Source organism: Bos indicus, chromosome 3, assembly GCF_029378745.1.
Source record: "Bos indicus isolate NIAB-ARS_2022 breed Sahiwal x Tharparkar chromosome 3, NIAB-ARS_B.indTharparkar_mat_pri_1.0, whole genome shotgun sequence".
Lineage (NCBI taxonomy): Eukaryota > Metazoa > Chordata > Mammalia > Artiodactyla > Bovidae > Bos > Bos indicus.
Genome location: NC_091762.1, coordinates 15,279,791 through 15,301,617, shown reverse-complemented (window position 1 = coordinate 15,301,617; position 21,827 = coordinate 15,279,791). Strand labels below are relative to the sequence as shown.

Sequence of the window (21,827 nt, the reverse complement as noted above, 5' to 3'; positions counted from 1 at the left end):
TGGATCAAATATTTATATATTTAAAATGAAACATTAGGGAATTCCCCAATGGTTCAGTGGTTACAACCTAAGCATTCACTGCTATGGATCCTGGTCTGATCCCTGGTTGGGAAACTAAGGTCCTGCAAGCTCTGTGGCATGGCCAAAACTAATAATAATAAAAAGTGAAACATTAAAATATATAAGAACTTTAATAAACTTGAAGTGAAGGCCTTTTTAGTGACATGTCAAATGCTCAAAGCCATAAAAGGAAAGATTTATTAATTAAATTCTTTAAAAAACTAAAGATTTCTGCATGGCAAAATAAACAATAAACAAGATCTAAAGACAAATGACAAACTGGAAAAAAAAAAAACACTTATTAACCATATTTCTAAGGGCTAAAGAAGCTCTCTTAGTTTTTGTACAGGAAAATCCTCTAGAATATACTAATATGCTATGTAAGTGGAAAAATGAATGATGAAGAAAAGTGTATACAGTATAGTACCATTTATATTTTTAAATGGGGAGGGTGGGATTACATGTATTTGCTTGTATACATACATATACATATATATATAAATATATATATATATTTGTGGGAGCTATCAAAGGCACTGATGTTGGAGTTAGAGACGCCTAGAAATTTCTTTGCACCAATTTTGGTTCCAAACAACTTGTTTTTTTTTTTAGTTTTCCAAGTAAGACAACTTCATTATACAGAACAGTTTTCTTCATTTTGATTAAGAAATGTTCTGCTTAGTTGTCATATGGGGGTTATCACATGATTGCTTAAAAAGAAGGGAGAGAAGTATATTGATGGTAACAATGTTTGTTTCCTTTTTTGTCTTTTAAAGTCTGAACCATAGGAGTGTAATACTGATCAAAGCTGCTAGTCCAGTATCCATACTCTTAGGCATTAAATTTGTAACAGTTTTCCATGTCCAAAGTATTCCTTGCTATAGTAATCAGTTGAGAGCAAGTTCAGGGTGAGAGGGGTACCTGAAAATCTCTCAAAGACTGAAACATAAGAGAGAGGACTGTAAAACCTTTTTTTTTTTCATAAGGGGAAAATCCTTATGATGCTAGATTTGGAAGAGATATCTTGGCTATGACATCAATGCACAGGCAATAGAAGAAAAAATAGACGAATTAGAGTTCATCAAAATTGAAAACGGTTGTGCATCAGAGGACACTATCAAGATAGTGAAAAAGACAGCTCACAGCACAGGGAAAAAATATTAGCAAGTCATATACAGAATATATCTAGAACCCTGAAAACTCAGCAACAAAAAAAAAAAATCCACAATTCAAAGATAGTCAGAAGATTTAAACAGACATTTCTCCAGAGAAGATATACAAATCAAACAAGCTCAGGAAAAGATGCTCAATGTTACTAGTCATCAGGGAAAAGGAAGGAAAACCACAGTGAGATACAACTTCATACTCTTTAGAGTGGCTATTATTTAAAATACACATACATACACACGAACACTCACACACACAGAAAATAACAAGTACTGAAGAGAATTTGGAGTAACTGAAACCCCCATGCACTGCTGGTGGGACTATGAAATGGTACAGTTGCTATGGAAAACAGTTTGGCAGTTCCTCAAAGACATCACAGGATCCAACAATTCTACTCCTAAGTATAGTACCGAAAGAAATGGAACACAGGAATTCAAACAGATGTTTGTACACCAGTGTTCACTGTAGCATGTTTTCCCATAGCCAGAATGTTGAAGCAAACCAAGTACCCACAGATGATGAATTTTAAACAAAATGTGGCCTAAATGTACATGAAATATTATTCAACCACAAAAACGAAGAGGTTTTGGTACATGCTACAAATGGATGAACTTGAAGACATGCTAGTGAAAGAAGCCAGAGACAAAAGGACCAATACTGCATGATTCCAGACAATTTCATAGAGGCAGAAGTAGATTATGAATCACCAGAGACTGGGGGAGGGGGCTCTGTAACAAGACAGATTTATTATTTAATGGTTACAGAGTTTCTATTCGGTATGATGAGATGGTTTTGGAAAGAGATAGTGAGGATGGTTGAACAACACTGTGAATGGAATTAGTGACACTGAATTTACACTTAAAAATGATCAAAATGGCAAATTCTATATTAACATATTTTACAACTTTTAAAAATTAATAATGTTATATATCAATAACAAAACCACAAACTGTACAGTTTAAATGGGTGGATGGTATGATACATGAATTATACCTCAATAAAGACATTTTTTAAAATACCCAGACATATTGAGTCAGAACCAATAAGAAGGTATCAGGAATCTATACTTCTAATAAATATTTTATACATGTATCTTGCTATACACTAGCAAGTATTCTATAAGATAGTTTCTTAGAAGTGACACTGTGGAATCAAGGAATTGTCCATTTTAAATTGTCACAGATACAAGCAAACTGCTCTCAAAAAGTACAGTATCAATATACTCTCCACCAACAGTGCATGAGAGTGCTTGTTTCCCCTATATTCTTGCCAACACTGAACATTATAACATTTTTTAATTTTGCCAAAATGTAATATAGAAAGATAAATCTCAAAACTAATTAAAAATAAACCAAATACATATTAAACTGTACACTGTGCTGTATGTCAAATCTTATCACAATAAAACTGGGGGAAAATACATTTTAAAAAATAGGACCCTTAAAATCTATAACTTCTACAACTTTAACTAAAAGATACAAAAAGTATCTACTACTTCTCAAAGGAATGAACTAAACTTTAAACTTTAGTTATTAATGTGACAATTCCTAAATTTTGGATTAAAAAAAAAAATGACATATTTGGATCGCTCTAAATAATAGGGTCCATGAGTCAACTACTGTAAATTTAACAATATGTCACATAATTTGAGAAAGGGAAAATTTCACTTAAGGAACTGAACCATTATATTTTGCCGTTATATAAACTGGGCTTCTCTGGTGATCAATGGTAAAGAATCCACCTGTCAACGCAGGCCATAAAGAGTTCGATCCCTAATCCCGGAGGATCCTAGATGTCATGGGGCAACTAAGGCGACGTGCCACAACTACTGAGCCTGTGCTCTAGAAGCCCAGGAGCCGTAACTGCTGGGCCTAGGTGCCACAACTGTTGAAGCCCATGCGCCCTAGAGCCCTAGCTCTGCAACACGAGAAGCCACCACAATGAGAAGCCCGTGCGCAGCAATGAAAAGCCAGCACAGCCAAAAAAAAAAATTTTTTTTACATAAACAGCAATCATTCTAGCAAAATATTTTTTCACAGGGCAATTATTTTTGCCCTCTGAACACTGCCAAAAGAAAACTTCTATTAAGAAATAAAATATATGATCTATGTTTCTATGTTTTTACTAGAAATCTAAGGCCTAATCTTGCTTTAAAATCACCACTAACAAAAACCCAACTATTTTTGAAGAATCCGGGGGGAAATGGTTTGGTTGTTTTGGTAAAGCCTTGCTTTAAAATACATAAAACAACTCCCTCTCCCCCCACTTCTGATCCACAAGCTTTCTCAGACACCAACATGCCTTTTAACAGTCTAGCTTTCTCTCCTGAGCCACTGATGCTCAGTCTTTTTGGAGTGATGAAACCCTTAGTAAAGCTGCTAAGAGCTATGTAAAAATGCATCAAAATGAACACAAAATTCTTCACAGATTATCATAGTCCGAGAGCAATCATAAGAAACCAAACCTTTCTAGAGATCCCAGGTTATAAATCCATATCTTAGGCTGTAAAAAGGGAGAATAGAACACTTACAAGAATTTATCTCATACTAAATACTATACACAAATTTAATTATTTTTTAAAATTGAAGTAAAGCTGACTTACAATATTGTGTTCATTTGAGGTGTACAGCAAAGGGATTCAGCATTTTTTTCAGATTATATTCCATTATAGGTTATCATAACATACTGAACATAATTTCCTGCTCTATACAGTAAATCCACACTGCATATCTACTTCATGTACAATTGTTGATTATACTAATTTGTCTTTCCATCCCTTTCTCCCCTTTGATAACCATAAATTTGTTTTCTGTCTGTAAGTCTGTTTCTGTTTTCTATAAAGATTCATTTATATTATTTTTAGATTCCACATGTAAGTAATATCCTATAATATTTGTCTTTCTCTGACTTACTTTACTAACTATAATATTCTCTAGGTCTATCCATGTTGCTGCAAATGGCAATATTTCATTCTTTTATGGCTAATATTCCATAAATATACATATATGCACATATACACACACCACATCTTCTTAAGCCAACTGTTTGTTGATGGGCACTTGGGTTGTTTCCAATGCCTATCCATTTAATATAGGCATAAACAGTTCCATGTTATAAATGAGAAAAACACAGCTCAGTAAGATAAACCAAATAACCTGTGTGCAGTTATTAAGCCAGGACTTGAATTAGCTTCTGACTCTATAATTCAAGCTCTTCCCATTATTTATGAAGAACTAATTTAGAGGTAGTAACATAGTCAACATTCTATGTTAAAGTAACTGTTGGAAGAATAAGCACCTACTCATTACCACAATTTTGTGAGTATACAGATAGCTTTCCTCAGGAACCAAAAACTATATTCTGCTACAAACAATATAAGTAGGATATGAACTACTTAAACATTAAAAATAAGTACATATTGTGGGTGCAATCTTTTTACTACAAAACCTATTATTAGCACTATTTTAAAAAATACTATAGAAAGATTACTAAAGACACTCATCTTGAAGCCCTTTAAAAATCAGCTGTGCAAAACAAGCTCTAACATTGTTTCAAATAAAAAGGTCCAGATAAAAAACTTTTTTAATTCATCTTTAGAAAATTCTTGAGGTCAGCAAGAATAGAACCATCCTGAAAGGTAGGTGGTATAATCATTTAACATCTATGAGTGTCAGTTTCTTCTCTGTTATTAACAATTTGTCTATCATCATATTGTTAGTAAGTATGAGGGCAAGATTCAACTCTAGGTTTTCTAACTAAAAATTCAATATTCCTTCCACTTGGCCATGTAGGAACAGCAATCTGGATACACCCCACTTAAAATATTTGCCATAATTTTACAAATTCAAATACATGCATAGTTATACTACCACCCGCTTCTCTTACAAGCCTCAAAATCTGTTTGAGGCTCCCAAAATAGACTATTTAGAAATAACATAAAGATTAAAATAAAAATTCCTGAAATACGTACATAGGTTTGATAAAAATGAGTATTAGTCCAAATAGTGTTAATGATCATGTATTGTCAGGACTTCTACTTACCCGTCTTGAAGGGCAGTGTTCATTCTTTTCATCTGTCATCTTCCCACTTTTAAGTGCTTTCCTTGGGTGCTTGATAGTTGTCTTTATGGCAGGTCGACATACATAGTTCTCCAAGTTCTTTGGAGGTTTTTTAGTTCTCTTAGCCTGAAGGCCAATTTTCAATTTTAAATTTCCTTCTGTAAAGTTTGTTTCTTTCACTGAAAACTGTTGCTGTGCATCAGTCAAACCATTATCTTTCCCTGCTTCAGTGTTTCTTTCCCGATTCCACTTGCGAAGGTCTTCTTCTTCCTTTGTGTTGTTCTCTAGCTCTACTTCTCTCTTGCTGACCAGTGTGCCCGTATTGATGGCAGAGGGACTCTTTCTTGAAAATCCTTCGGAATCAGAACCCAATCCTAACATAGCAGTATTTCTAGGGTCCATCACAAGTGTATGTTATTGCCAAGGAATCTTTTGAAAATTTTATAGAATTGAGTTCCATAAAAAACAGGGTTCTCCAAAACTTGCAACCAGCATCTCTTTCTCTGCAGGATAGACCATAACAAAAATTTATCAGAACAGAGGCAATTATTGATTAACACAAGAAATGGGTATAGAGAGGAGATAAGAACGTCAGGAAGAACCCAAAATCACAGTTAAAATGGATCAAAATGCAGTTCAAAATGGTTAAATTCCCTTAGTTACAAATAAATTTGTATTTCAGAATATGTCTATTATTCTCCAGATATTATAAACAAGCTGCAATGGTATAGTGCAAATCAATGTTTAAGAACCACTGTTAAAATCCAACCAACAAGCTTCTGCAACTGATAGTCAAGCAAACACAGTCTAAGATAAAAATAATATATATTTCAACATTCCTCAGTTTCAAAGGAATATATTTCTCACATTTTACTTAAAGAAAATCAATTTCATTCAAGGTAAAGAATCATATTTTGGGCTAGTTTCAGCACTCCAATCTTATTTATTAAGAGGTGGTAGGTTTTCCAGGTTAAGACTCTTGGGCTGGAATTATCTCTAATGCTGGTTTACGATTCAACTCTGAATCCATATACTCATGAATTCATTCCTTAAAAAATATTTCTAAACATCCATCATGTTCCAGGCACTGGGCAACACCCTGGAAATCACAGTATTGAACAAAACAAATCCAGTTCCTAAATTTATAATCATTATATATAGTGAGAAAGACAAACATTAAGTAACTATATAAATTATTCAGAACAATTGCTATAAGAGGGTGGGATGATTTGGGAGAATGGCATTGAAACATGTATAATATCATATAAGAAACGAATCACCAGTCCAGGTTTGATGCAGGATACAGGATGCTTGGGGCTGGTGCACTGGGATGACCCAGAGGGATGGTATGGGGAGGGACGTGGGAGAGGGGGTTCAGGATTGGGAACATGTGTACAACCGTGGTGGATGCACGTTGATGTATGGCAAAACCAACACAATATTGTAAAGTAATTAGCCTCCAATTAAAATAAATAAATTAAAAAAAAATTCTAAACACCAGAAGTATATTTTCAAAAGTTTTCCCAATAGCAAACAGTCAGGTGTCACAATTCAATCTCCCAAATCCATAAAATATTTTAAAATCAGAATGCAAAAACACAAAAAACAAAAAACCCAGAATACAGATTTATTGTTTTACAGTAGTTGGTACACCTTACCAGAGAATCTGAATAATCTACACAAGGCAAACCCTTTTCATTAAAAAAAGATTCTCAAGAAACTATATTACTATACTATCTAATGACTACTGAATATAAAACCAAAGTAATTCACTATTCTTGAGGACAAACTAGTTTTTCTTTCAAACATGTATCTGAATATATGATCCAAGACTTGCATCTGGGGAAAAAAAGAACATCCTATCCCTTAGAAGGGGCTTCCCTGGTGGCTCAGATGGTAAAAAATGAACCTGCAATGAGGGAGGCCTGGGTTTGATCCCTGGGGTGGGAAGAACCCCTGGAGAAGAGAACGGCTACCCACTCCAGTGTTCTATCCATGGACAGAGGAGCCTAGCAGGCTACAGTCTATGGGGTCACAAAGAGTCAGACATGAGTGAGTGACTTTCACTTCACATCCCTTAGAAAGTTCCATTTATGAAGTAGAACGGGCTCTCTAAGTGGCACTAGTGGTAAAGAACCTGCCTGCCAATGCAGGAAACATAAGAGACCCAGGCTAGATCCCAGGGTTCGGAAGATCCCCAGGAGGAGGGCATGGCAACCCATTCCAGTATTCTTGCCTGGAAAATCCCATCAACAGAGGGGCCTGGCGGGCTACAGTCCATAGGGTTGCAAAGAGTTGGACACGACTGAAGCGATTTAGCACATGAAGTAGAATATTTTATAGTTTAAACTATATGCCTTAAGACTTTTCTTTCCAATGAGAATGTAGGGCTTTCAAAGCAAATATCATGTGATATAACTTTTAAAACCCATACAAGAACTGTAAACAAAATGCATAGCCCAATGACTGGCCTATCATAGCAAGGCTCAACAGAAGGTGCCAGCAATTTTACTAGTAGTACTAGGAGCATTTTAAGTAGTTACTCAACAAATACTGGCAACTGACTGAAGTGTGTTCCTATTCTATTCATTCACACAAACAGCTCAAAGAGTAATTTTCAAGTCATTTACATATGACAATTCTTGCTGTCTACCATTTCATATATTAACACTTCACAATGGCATAAGGCTCTTCATAATCTGGCTCTAACTATTCAGACTTGTCTATCCCTACTTCCTAAAACACACCCTCTATGATTTAGTCAATTCTGCTTTTTGTTTTTTTTACTGTCCCTAAAAAATTGTGTTCATTTCTCTTCAGTGTCATGTGCTTTCTATTTATTCCATGATGTGCTCAGTTCAGTTGCTCAGTCATGTCCGACTCTTTGCGACCCCATGGACCACAGCACGTTAGGCCTCCCTGTCCATCTCCAATACCCGAAGTCTACTCAAACTCATCTCCATCGAGTTGGTGATACCATCCAAGCATCTCATCCTCTGTTGTCCCCTTCTCCTCCTGTCTTCAATCTTTCCCAGCACCAGGGTCTTTTCAAAAGAGTCGACTCTTTGCATCAGGTGGCCAAAGTATTGGAGTTTCAGCTTCAGCATCATTCCTTCCAATGAACACTCAAGACTGATCTCCTTTAGAATGGACTGGTTGGATCTCCTTGCAGTCCAAGGGACTCTCAAGAGTCTTCTCCAACACCGCAGTTCAAAAGCATCAATTCTTCGGCACTCAGCCTTCTTCACAGTCTAACTCTCACATCCATACATGACCACTGGAAAAACCATAGCCTTGACTAGACGAACCTTTGTTGGCAAAGTAATGTCTCTGCTTTTTAATATGCTGTCTAGACTGGTCATAACTTTCCTTCCAAGGAGTAAGCGTCTTTTAATTTCATGGCTGCAGTACCCATCTGCAGTGATTTTTGGAGCCCAAATGATCTTAGTTTTCTGAATGTTGAGCTTTAAGCCAACTTTTTACTCTCCTCTTTCACTTTCATTAACGGGCTCTTTAGTTCTTCTTCACTTTCTGCCATAAGGGTGGTGTCATCTGCATATCTGAGGTTATTGACATTCCTCCCAGCAATCTGATTCCAGCTTGTGCTTCATCTAGCCCAGGGTTTCTCATGATGTACTCTGCATATAAGTTAAATAAGTTGGGTGACAATATACAGCCTTGACGTACTCCTTTTCCTATTTGGAACCAGTCTGCTGTTCCATGTCCAGTTCTAACTGTTGCTTCCTGACCTGCATATAGGTTTCTAAAGAGGCAGGTCAAGTGGTCTGGCATTTCCATCTCTTTCAGAATTTTCCACAGTTTATTGTGATCCACACAGTCAAAGGCTTTGGCATAGTCAATAAAGCAGAAATAGATGTTTTTCTGGAACTCTCTTGCTTTTTCCATGATCCAGTGGATGTTGGAAATTTGATCTCTGGCTCCTCTGCCTTTTCTAAAACCAGCTTGAACATCTGGAAGTTCATGGTTCACATACTGTTGACGCCTGGCTTGGAGAATATTGAGCATTACTTTACTAGTGTGTGAGATGAGTGCAATTGTGCGGTAGTTTGAGCATTCTTTGGCATTGCCTTTCTTTGGGATTGGAATGAAAACTGACCTTTTCCAGTCCTGTGCCCACTGCTGAGTTTTCCAAATTTGCTGGCATATTGACAGCAGCCTTTCACAGCATCATCTTTTAGGATTTAAAATAGCTCAACTGGAATTCCATCACCTCCACTAGCTTTGCTCGTAGTGATGCTTTCTAAGGCCCACTTGACTTCACATTCCAGGATGTCTGGCTCTAGATGAGTGATCGCACCATCGTGATTATCTGGGTCATGAAGATCTTTTTTGTACTGTGTATTCTTGCCACCTCCTCTTAATATCTGTGTTAATGATGTGTTCACATCCTGAAATTCAAAACTGTGAAAAAATTAAAAGTTTTTTCATAATATTCTAAATGACAAAATCTTATCTGATCTGATCTGAATCCATTTTGGTCTTAATTACCACAATTTCTGTGAACAGGCATATACTTTAATGCAGAATTATTAAAGTGTGTGATTAAGGAGTCTTTGTTGCCAGTTCTTCCTTTTTTCACTCAACTCTAAACACTGGAGTGCCCCAGGGTATGCCTTTTCCTTTTCTATTTACATTCACTTCCTAAATCACCAGATTCAGTCTACTGAATTTGGTGGTGGTGTTTTAGTCAGTTAAGTCTTGCCCAACTCTTGCCAACTGATGGCCTGTAACCCGCCAGGCTCCTCTGTCCATGGAATTCTCCAGGCAACAATACTGGAGTGGGTTACCATTTCCTTCTCCAAGGGATCTTCCTGACTCAGGGACTGAATCTGCGTCTCCTGTGTTGTAGAGGGATTCTTTATCATTGAGGCACCAGGGAAACCCAGTCTTTTGAATTTAAATTCCATCTAACATGGATGATTCAAAAATTTCTATCTCCAGATAGAGACCAGCTGAGACTCCTCCTGGAACTCTACATGCATATTATCTAAATGCTACTTCACACACTGACTATATAATTAATAATTAGGCACTTCAAGCTTAACATGTCCAAAGTCAATTTGCCTTTTCTGAGCCCCTCAAATCTGTTCTTCCCACAGGCTTACTCATCTCAATAAATGCAACTCCAACCAGAAATATTAAGACCAAAAAATTTTAATCATCTTTGATTCCTTCCTTTTTTAAATATCCCATATGTCCACTTGGTCAGAAAAGCCTACTTTACCTTCAAAATCCCTGGAGAAGGAAATGGCAACACACTTCAGTATTCTTGCCTGGAGAATCCCCATGTTCAGAGGAGCCTGGCAGGCTACAGTCCATGGGGTTGCAAGAGTCGGACACAACTTAGTGACTAAACCACCACCACCACCACCTTCACAATGTATGCAGAACCTATTTCTCACTAATTCGACAGCTACGTTATCAAATCCAACTGATAATATCTGACCTGAATTATTTAAAAACATCCTAACTGACTCCTTGCTTCAGCTTTTGTATCTCTATAGAGCCTTTTCAACAGCATGGTAATCCCTTTAAAGGCTGTATCATATTACGTAACTCCTCCACTCAAAAATCCTTTCAATGACTTCCCATATCACTCAAGTTCTCACAATGGTCTAAATGCCCTACAATCTCCTCTACTCCCTCTTCTCCTACCAGTTTTCCTGCTTAATTCCAAGGAGGTGGGGACACAAGTATTCTTCTGTTTTTCAAACATGAAATACTTCTACCTCAGGTCTTTGCACTTATTCTACCCGACAAGAACACCCTTCCCCAGATCACTGCATGATCTGCACTGTCACTTCTATTATGTCTTTGCCTATAAAACAGAAAACACCCAGCCCACATCCTCTCACACTCTATCCTGTTTTATTTCTCCTGCGCTTTTCTCACCATCTGGTGTACAATGTATTTATTTATTGCCTATACCCTTCCATTGGAATGTGAAGTCCACATGGAAATGGATTTTTGTCAGTTTAGTTCAATGGAGTATTCCAGCATCAACAACAGTACCTGGCACATAGGTAGTGTTCAACAAATATTTCAATTCATTCCATGCCTTATGTGGGTTACATCTTATTGGCTTCAACTTGTTCCTTTTCTATTCTTTTCCCTCCTCTTTCTTTCTTGTTTCTTAAATTCTAATGCCAATCCAGGGTTTTGTGTTACTAATGGTGAACTGATGGGTCTGCCAAATATCTTACTGATTAGTTATAAAAAGAAATTCTTTTAGGAATAAAAACAAATAATAAGTTACTCAAAAACAACTGCTTTTATACTCACTACTCAAAAGTATACACATTTTAAAATTTATCAACATTTTTTAATTTTCATAATGAAAGAATACCAGAAGTTTTAATGTACATTTACAAATATAAAGTAGAATTTCTGTATTTCTTCCAAAAAGCTCAAAGCATTTTTTTACCAGCACTTATTTCCAAAACATTCCAGAGAAGAGTTTGGAGAACATGACTCTCTTCATTTTAAAAATGGAAAAAAACTGAAACCAAGTGACACAAATTATTAACAGAACATCAATAAATGGAAAAGAAATTTAATTTGAAAATATTGACCACTACCCTAGAAATATATGTAAGAAAAGAGAAATATTATGTTTCCTTAACTTCATCAAGGAGGAAAAAAGAAAATCCTAAGGGCATATTTTGTGAATCCATTTAGGAAGACTGGAAAATCATGACTGGCAAACTCCACATACCAAATTTGTGTGTCTAGTAAAAACAAATCCAAGTTCTGAAAATACTTCACAACAAAGAATGCTTTTTATCTGCTAAACGTAAACTGCTTGAAAAGCAGTCCCTACAACAGCTGCCAAAATGTTGTTTTTGAACTTTTAAAGCACTGTTCTTTGTGAATGATATTCTTTCAGCTTTTGGAAAGATGTATCTATACAACCTAGGTTTTCCATCTCAGGGCAAGGATTCCATATTGTTACACAATTTATTTTGGTTCTTACTATAATATATTCCATTTAAAACACAGTTTCAAGGAGAAACACAGAACTAAGAATCCTAGAATGTCTTCATTCATGCTCAGAGAGGCAAATTCAACATTCAGCTAATGTGCAACGTTGGGGTTTATATTTTCACACCACTGAAACAATCCAAAAACGTCTAGCCCAAATTCTAGAGGAAACAACATTAAATATATGCACGAAGTCCCTTTTCCTAGATCATTTTATCTGTGAACAAAGTTTTTAGAAAATTATTAATTACAGGTGACCCTTGAACAAGAGTTTGAACTGCACAGGTCTACTTAAAGATTTTTTTCAGTAGTATATACTACAGTGCTATGTGACTCACAGTTGGCTGAATCCACACATGTGGAGGAACTGCATATACAAGGAACCGACTACGTGGATTTCTGACCACCTGGAGGGGCAGGCCCCTAATCCCCATTTTGTTCAAGGGTCAGCTATATATATTTTCTAAGTACTACAAATATTGAGTCCTTACAGTGGGCTTAGCATTAGTAATTTAAAATTAATAAAAATACCTAAATTTCACCAAGCTCTTAATATGTGCAAAGCGCTATGTTAAAAGTTTTATATAGATTATTTCATTTAAGCATCACAATCAACCCTCTTTCTAGAGATGAAAAAACAGGCGTGCCTGTTTGCGTGCTAAGTCACTTCAGTTGTATCCAACTCTTTGTTAATAGCGATTAAAAGGTAGAGTCTAGGTCTGTCTGGCTCATCTTAAACACTATGTTACACTGCCTCCCAAAGATCATGTTTACTGTTAAGTCACTTAGTTGTGTCCGACTCTTGGCGACCGCATGGACTGCAGCCCATCAGGCTCCTCTGTCCACAGAATTCTCCAGGCAGGAAATACTGGAGTGGGCTGCCATTTCCTTCTTCAAAGATCATGTTTAGTCCTGATCTCATCACTCCTCTCTGCTACATTTGCTATTTGAAACTCTCACCTGGCTGTTACGATCACATGTTCTACTGGCTCTCCAACTACCTCTCTAACCATTATATCATTTCCTTTATGGATTCATCATTCTTAATTTCAATAAATTCTTCATCCATTCAATAAATATTTTCAGAGTCTCTAAGCATGTTTTGAGAATTGTGACATCTACAGTAGATAGTCATAAGTAATACAAATGTGGTCCTTGGTGTCATGAACCTTAAATTTTAGAGGTGAAGACCGATGAATGACTAATCATATAAATGTATTTAACTTCTAATAAACGTGAAGGTACTACTATTTGAAGTAGTATCAAGGAAACTTGGAAGGATGGGAAATACATCTTAGAAAAACATGTAACTATAAGCTGAGACCCAGTATGAGCAGGGATTAGCCAGGCAAAATATGGAGGTGAAAATAATCCAAAATAGGGGAATGGTGTGTGTAAAAACTCCCTGATATTGTAAAGGTAAACCAAAGGGAGAACGGTACAAAAGGAAAATGCAAAGATAAGTAAAAATAGCTTGGAGAAGGCCTTTTTAGTCTGCGTGAAAGATATGGAATGCAAAGAAAGGCTCTGAGTAGGGAGTAACAAGATACAATCTACATTTTAAGAAAACGCCTCTGGTTGCTATGGAAGAATAATCAGAAAGATAGCAAGAGTTGATTATGAAATAACAATCATAAAATTGACATATTAAGGCAGTAGCACTGGAAATTTTTTAAAAATTGATGAATTAAGAGATATTTTAGAGGTATAACTGATATGATTTGTCAATAAGGAGGAAGAGAAGAGGGAAAGAAAATATGAAGACTTGAGCAACTAGAGAATTCTACAGTGGTAGACCATTTAGACACTCCTTCAACAAATATTTACTAAGTGATCATTATGTAACAAAAACTTGTATAGCATTGCAAAAAACCCACAAAAATCCTGCCCTCATGGGGCTAACATTCGATAAACTGTTTGCCAGGATGAGAAACGTGAGATCAAGAGTTCAGTAATAAATGTCTTAAATCTTAGATGCCTGTGAAACATTTACACAGAAAGATCAAGCAGAGAGATAAAAATATATGTACATGATATATACAGTGGTAGTGGTTTAGTCACTAAGTCATGTCCAACTCTTATGACCCTTTGGACTGTAGTCTGCCAGGCTCCTCTGTCCATGGGATTTCCCAGGCAAGAATACTGGAGTGGACTGCCATTTCCTTCTCCATGGGATCTTCCTGACCCAGGGATCGAACCTCAGTCTCCTGTATTACAAGCAGACTCTTTACGAAGTGAGCCATCAGGGAAGCTGCTATGATAATATATGAATATAAAGTAAAAGGCATTTTATAAGTTTTTGTTTTAACTTGGTAAGAAAAGTAATTTATCTTATTAACTTTTCTTAATACGTAAAAACAATATTTTTTCCCTTTTTAGATATGTACACATTTATAATCACCACACTACATACTAAACAGTGTTTGCAGATTTTTAGCTTAAAATAAGTAAAATCTTGCTTGACTCATCTATAATATTTTCATGTTCCTCTGTGGTCTTTACTAAACACAGTTAAGAGATTGTAATCATTACTTTATATTTCAACATTCAAAACCAGATATAAATTAACTATATGAGGCTTTTACAAATTTATAGTTCATTATGCATTTAATTTGTCTTGGGTTTCATGCTCTTTAAAATTCTTATAGATGACTGTAATATTTCTTAGAATATATCATGTTAGCTAAATAATCACAGTACCACCAGAAATGTGGAGATCATCCTTGACTCCTCAACCTAACAACTAAAACTTGTGAAAACCACATAAATAATTTTTGATTACATATACTTCTAATTCCACTGCCACTGACTTGTCCAAAAAAATTAATTCTGACCCCAAATATAATATTGGCTTTCTAATTTCTTTGTATATTCATCTTGCTCTCCATCAGTCTTTTTCCCAAGATACAGTCAGAAAGATGATTTCTAAAAATAACCTAATTATGTCATTTCTCAGCTTAAAATCTTTGAAGTTTTTATGTTGACCTTTGGATATAAAAGTCCCTAATCCTAAACATAATTTAGATTTTCAGTATGGTACAGTATTTCAGGACACAAACTGGATCCAGAATGCACAGGCTCAGATTCCAGGTTCTGGTAGATTAATTTTGGGCAAGGCACTCCATGCCTTGTTGTCTCATCTGTGAAAACAGTTTCGGGGTTCAATGAACTAGTCCATAAGAAGTACTTACAAAAGTACTTCACACACACACACACACAGTGTTTACTTTTTTGTTAATATTATCTTCCTCTACCTAACTCTAGCCACATCATTTCTCATTCTTCTGTGAGCAGAGCAGGAGCAAATAAAACCCCTCAAAAGCAGGAATATATGTATAACACAGAAACAGTTCTAAGCGTTCTAAGAACTTTTCAGTTTCCCAAATGTCTCCGTCATCCTCCCTCCAGAAGGACACATAGTTCTCTCTGCCTAGAACTCTTTTCTATTCCCTTCTAAGTCGACTACCACTCATCCTTTCCATCTCAGCTTAAAGGTCAGTTCATCAGGCAGACGCTTCCTAACCCCCTAGACCAGGGGAGATCTCCTTTTTAGAGGTTCATATAGCGTACTGTGATGATGTTGTGAAAGTGCTGCACTCAATATGCCAGCAAATTTGGAAAACTCAGCAGTGACCACAGGACTGGAAAAGGTCAGTTTTCATTCCAATCCCAAAGAAAGGCAATGCCAAAGAAGGCTCAAACTACCGCACAATTGCACTCATCTCACATGCTAGTAAAGTAATGCTCAAAATTCTCCAAGCCAGGCTTCAGCAATATGTGAACCATGAACTTCCTGATGTTCAAGGTGGTTTTAGAAAAGGCAGAGGAACCAGAGATCAACTTGCCAACATCCGCTGGATCATGGAAAAAGCAAGAGAGTTCCAGAAAAACATCTATTTCTGCTTTATTGACTATGCCAAAGCCTTGGACTGTGTGGATCACAATAAACTGTGGGAAGTTCTGAAAGAGACGGGAATACCAGACCACCTGACCTGCCTCTTGAGAAACCTGTATGCAGGTCAGGAAGCAACAGTTAGAACTGGACATGGAACAACAGACTGGTTCCAAATAGGAAAAGGAGTACGTCAAGGCTGTATATTGTCACCCTGCTTATTTAACTTATATGCAGAGTACCTCAAGAGAAACGCTAGGCTGGAAGAAGCACAAGCTGGAATCAAGATTGCCCGGAGTAATACCAATAACCTCAGATATGCAGATAACACCACCCTTAGGGCAGGAAGTGAAAAGGAACTAAAAAGCCTCTTGATGAAAGTGAAAGTGGAGAGTGAAAAAGTCGGCTTAAAGCTCAACATTCAGAAAACGAAGATCATGGCATCTGGTCCCATCGCTTCATGGCAAATAGATGGGGAAACAGTGGAAACAGTGTCAGACTTTATTTTTTGGGGCTCCAAAATCACTGCAGACGGTGATTGCAGCCATGAAATTAAAAGACGCTTACTCCTTGGAAGGAAAGTTATGACTAACCTAGATAGCATATTCAAAAGCAGAGACATTACTTTGCCAACAAAGGTCCATCTAATCAAGGCTATGGTTTTTCCAGTGGTCATGTATGGATGTGAGAGTTGGACTGTGAAGAAAGCTGAGCGCCGAAGAATTGATGCTTTTGAACTGTGGTGTTGGAGAAGACTCTTGAGAGTCCCTTGGACTGCAAGGAGATCCAACCAGTCCATTCTAAAGGAGATCAGCCCTGGGTGTTCTTTGGAAGGAATGACGCTGAAGCTGGAACTCCAGTATTCTGGCCACCTCATGCGAAGAGCTGACTCACTGGAAAAGACTGATGCTGGGAGGGATTGGGGGCAGGAGGAGAAGGGGACGACAGAGGATGAGATGGCTGGATGGTATCACTGACTCAATGGACGTGAGTCTGAGTGAACTCCAGGAGGCCTGGCGTGCTGCGGTTCATGGGGTCGCAAAGAGTCGGACACGACTGAGCGACTGAACTGAACTGATAGCATACTGTAAGTCCTGAGGCAACTTATACTAGTAAGCTACATGCTAAATATCCATATTCTACATGAGACCAGTTGCTTCATAATAACAACAATCCTGTCTGCCTTATTACTGCTTTATCCTTAGTAAAGTGCCTGGACCATAAGAGACGTTCAATAAATACCTAGTGACTGAATAAGCAAACGTGCGTATTACTATATTTTAATCATGTATACAGAGAATAGATAAAATGAAAATCAAAATACTAAAGAACTGGTATTTTAATTGTCTTTAGACACTATTCAATCTTCTCACATTGTTTTAACAACTAAAATTAAGCACTATGTGTACTACCAGTAAAAGCATAAGCAGTGTCCTAATTGGTTTAAGATATTTTACATTAAACCACTGAATCACAAACGTTACGTAAGTCACTGAAATCACAAAGAGCTAAAATATCATGAAGATACCAACAAAATTTGAACTGTGTTCCTAAATGATTTACACAACATAAACTACAAACCTGGACAAATTAAGCTTTTTTACTCAACTACAGAACAACCCTTCATTTAAAAGATAGGGAGAATCACCAACAATTCCTAACACCGTACTAATCAGCAATAAATCTAGCTATTTTTATATTTATATACTGTACATATTTCTTAAATTCCAAGATGCTACTGATTCTAAGAGGTTTCACGAATCAATGACCACATTTCCAGGGGAAAATTTTTTATAAACTACTACCACATTAAATGTAATTATCAGCTGTGTTATTTCCTAATTTCAGAAACATTAAACAGGGAGGAAAGAATGTCTCTCATGACCAAAGAAATACTATATTATACCAACAAATTATTGCAGAAACTTAGAACAGGAAAGTGAAATAGCAGACATAAATTGTAATTAGTAAGCCACAAAAGTAAAATACACACAGAAAGAATTCCCAAAGCTAATCCTGAGGAAAAAATTATACTCATCAACTGTCTGTCAGGAAGATAATCTAATCAAAGCTTACTTTAGTTCTTCCTAATAAAGTTAACAAAGATCAAATATATATAACTTCTATTCTGTTTTTGAGAAAGGAGGGATGGGTCCATGATTGCAAGGAATGTGCAGGGACAGTGATCTCTATCCCTAGGGAATTCTAGAATGGCAACAGGAGGAAAGTACAAGTTAACATCAGAAAGATTTGCTCATTAACGAATTATTACACTTTGACCAGGATTAAAGGCTGTCAATTCAGGGTCAATCTACTTGGTTATACACTAAACAAGAGTCAATTCCAAGAGGGCACCATTTACTTTGTAAATATCTTACATTTGTTTTTCATAAAACTTTTCTGTGGAAAAATTGGAGTCGGAATGTAAAATGGTGCAGTTGCTTTGGAAAACAGTCTGGCAGTTACTCAAAAGGCTAAACAGAGTTACCACATAACCTTGCAATTTCACTCTTAGGTGTATGCGTATATGTATGTATGTGTGTGTGTATACCTAAGAGAAATGAAAATATTTATCTACACAAAAACTTGTACATATTCACAGCAACATTATCCATACAACGAAATGTTATTCATCTAAAAAACAGCATACAGTCATCCTCAGTATAGGCAGGGGATTGGCTTCAAAACCCCCCCCAGATACCAAACCCAAACATACTGATGCCCTTTACATAAAATGGCAAAGTATTTTCATATAACCTACATGCATTTAAATCACCTCTAAATTGCTTCTCATTCCTTACACAAAGTAAATGCTACATCAGTTCAGTTCAGTATATCGTGAATGCCGTATAAATAGGTGCATGCAGAAAATTCAAATTCTGCTTTTTGGAACTTTCTGGAATTTTTTCCGCCCATTTTCAATCCACAGTTAGTTGAATGCGAGGATGTGAAACCCAAGGATATTGAAGGCCAGATGCACTGATACCTGCTATAACATAGATGAACTTTGAAAACACTATGTTAAATGAAGGAAGCCAGCAACAGAAAACACTCTAACATTCCATTTGTATGAAATGTCCAAAAACAGCAAATCCATACAGAAAGAAAGTAGATTAGCGGGCTGACAGCCCTGGTAATTAAGGCTGGGGTAAAAGGGGATACCTGCACTGGAAAGTGCCTGCTAGCGGGCACCAAGATGAATGTTCTTAAATAGATAGTGGAGATGGGTGTAGAACCATGTGAATATACTAAATCACTGAATTGTATGTTTCAAATTAGTGAATTATATAGTACCTCAATAAATTATACCTCAATAAAGTTATTTAACATTTTTCTGGCAGATCAAAATAAAGGGTCTTGTGGAAGGGATTCCCTTCTTACTTTGCATAAATATAGAATACACTAGTGGCCATCCTGTAAAAACTTAAAAAAATATATTTATAGGCTCATATAGAACATTTATTTTTTGGTTGCACTGGATCTTAGTTGCAGCACATAGGATCTTCAATCTTTTGTTGCAGCATGTAGGTTTAGTTGTGACCTGTGCAATCTAATTCCTTGACCAATGATGGAATCCGGGCCCCATGCATTGGGAGTGTGGAGTCTTAGCCACTGGACCACCAGAGAAGTCCCTATAAAAAATCTTTCTGAGTTAACATTTCAATATGGCAAGAAGCTAATTTATTTGACATACGTTTGCTGCATGTGGACTTAATTAGCTATCCATTTGGAGAAAACAAAGATCCATTCCTCACTTTAAACTCAAGAATAATTTCCTCATATACTTAAGAACTATATATAAAAATAAAAGCACTTGAAGAGTATCTGTGACTATTTCTGTAGTCTATGGTTGAGAAACCTTAAAGCAAATCAGGAAACTAGAAACCACAATGGAAAATACAGACAGATTTGATTATATAAAAGCATTATATACCTGTAACATAAGATGTAAATAAAATCAAAGACAATACATTGGGAGAAGATATAATAAATATGAAAAAGGATTAATATCTCTAACACACACAGTTACTTCTGCAAACTAGACCAAAAGAAAAGATATACAGGAGATATACACAGACAATTGACATCAAAAGATGACCTGCCTCCCTAGTAGTCAGGCAGATGTCAACTAAGGCAAGGTATTTTTCAGTCATTACTTTGGCTGAAATTTAAGACTGATATCAACTAATATTGGCAAGGTGGGACAGGGACACTACGGGCCACCATCACTTTGGAAAGTAGTATTTTCTATCATAGAAAAACAAAAGCACCAATGAAAGGCTATTATAGCAGTCTTTGATGTGCCACACACAAAAACAGTTAAATATATATATATACACATATACACAAATATACAGCCATATATGCTATTTTTAAGTAAAAATGCAAGCATGATCTCATATTCGTAAAGGGTAGAAAAAAACATACATATTTGTATGCACACAGAAATAAATATGAATGGATGATTATACACCAATTGATAGCACTGGTTACCTTTAGGGGAAAAGATTTGGAAGTAAACAGGAAAAAAAATTACTTATAAATATTTTTTCCTTGACCTATTACAGAGTTTATTAGTTTTATAACTAAGCACAAATCCAACAAAAATGTATTAAAAAAATTGAAATATACTGAAATATACATAGCTCCATATACGTACAGTATTCTTGCCTGGAAAAACCCATGGACAGGGAAGCCTGGCAGGCTACAGTCCACAGGGTTGCCAAGAGTCGGACACAACTTAGCGACTAAGCCACCACCATCGCTGCCACATGCACACACCTCTCAAGTCTTGTTCATATATACATAAAATCGAGAAATCTAACCCAACAGCTTTTGGATGTACTTTCTAACTCTATTATCCTAATACTGACTAGCTATCTTCTTTTTTGGCTCCATCACAAGGCATGTAAGATCCTAGTTCCCAACCAGGGATTCAATCTGCACCCCGTGCATTGGAAGCACAGAGTCTTAACCAGTGGACCTTTAGGGAAATTCCTGAGGTGCTATTTTCTTAATACAATCCTCTCCTTTTTGTTTCCATGCAAGACTACCACCTAGAACACAACCTCTTTTATCTTTTGTCTTACTGTAGTAAGAACACACTATGAGATCTACCAAGTTTTTAAGTGTACATTATTGTTGACTATATGTACAATCAGTACAATAAATCTCTAGAGCTTATTCATCTTGCTTGACTGAAACTTTATGCCTATTAAGTAATTCTCCTTTCCTTCTACATGCAACTATATGCTTCTTCAATCTAGATCAGAAAAAGAAAACAAATTGGACTTTACGAAATAAGAACTTTTGTTCATCAAAAGACACCACCAAGAGGGTGAAAACGGAAGCCACACATGGGATGATATTTGCAATGCACAGATCTGAGAAAGGAATTGCATTCAGAATATATATTAAGAGCAGGACTTCACAAGAGGATGCCCAAATGCTCAACACACACATGAAAAGATGCTCAACCTCACCAGTGAAATGTAAATCAATACCAATGAAATACTATTACCCACCAAAATGGCTAAAATTAAAAAGAATGGCAACACTAAAAACTGGGGAAGATGTCGAGCCTGAGAAAGTCATAAAGTCATACAATAAAACTTGGAAAACTGTTTGACTGTATTTACTACAGATA

General features: G+C 36.4%; 1 protein-coding gene across 9 annotated transcripts in view; it reads right to left on the bottom strand.

Annotated features, from left to right (window-relative positions):
• Nucleotides 1–21,827, bottom strand: part of ASH1L (ASH1 like histone lysine methyltransferase) — a 207,940-nt gene that overhangs the window by 170,995 nt on the left and 15,118 nt on the right. For 6 of the 9 annotated variants that reach the window (XM_070779558.1, XM_019953617.2, XM_070779564.1 and 3 more), the window contains one exon: nucleotides 5,269–5,789. In XM_070779558.1, the coding sequence (XP_070635659.1) occupies nucleotides 5,269–5,688 (420 nt within the window). In that variant the 5' untranslated portion in view covers nucleotides 5,689–5,789. Of the gene's footprint in view, nucleotides 1–5,268; nucleotides 5,790–9,403; nucleotides 21,817–21,827 lie in introns of those variants that run through there. The other 3 variants (XM_070779554.1, XM_070779569.1, XM_070779579.1) reach the window with 3 other exon arrangements.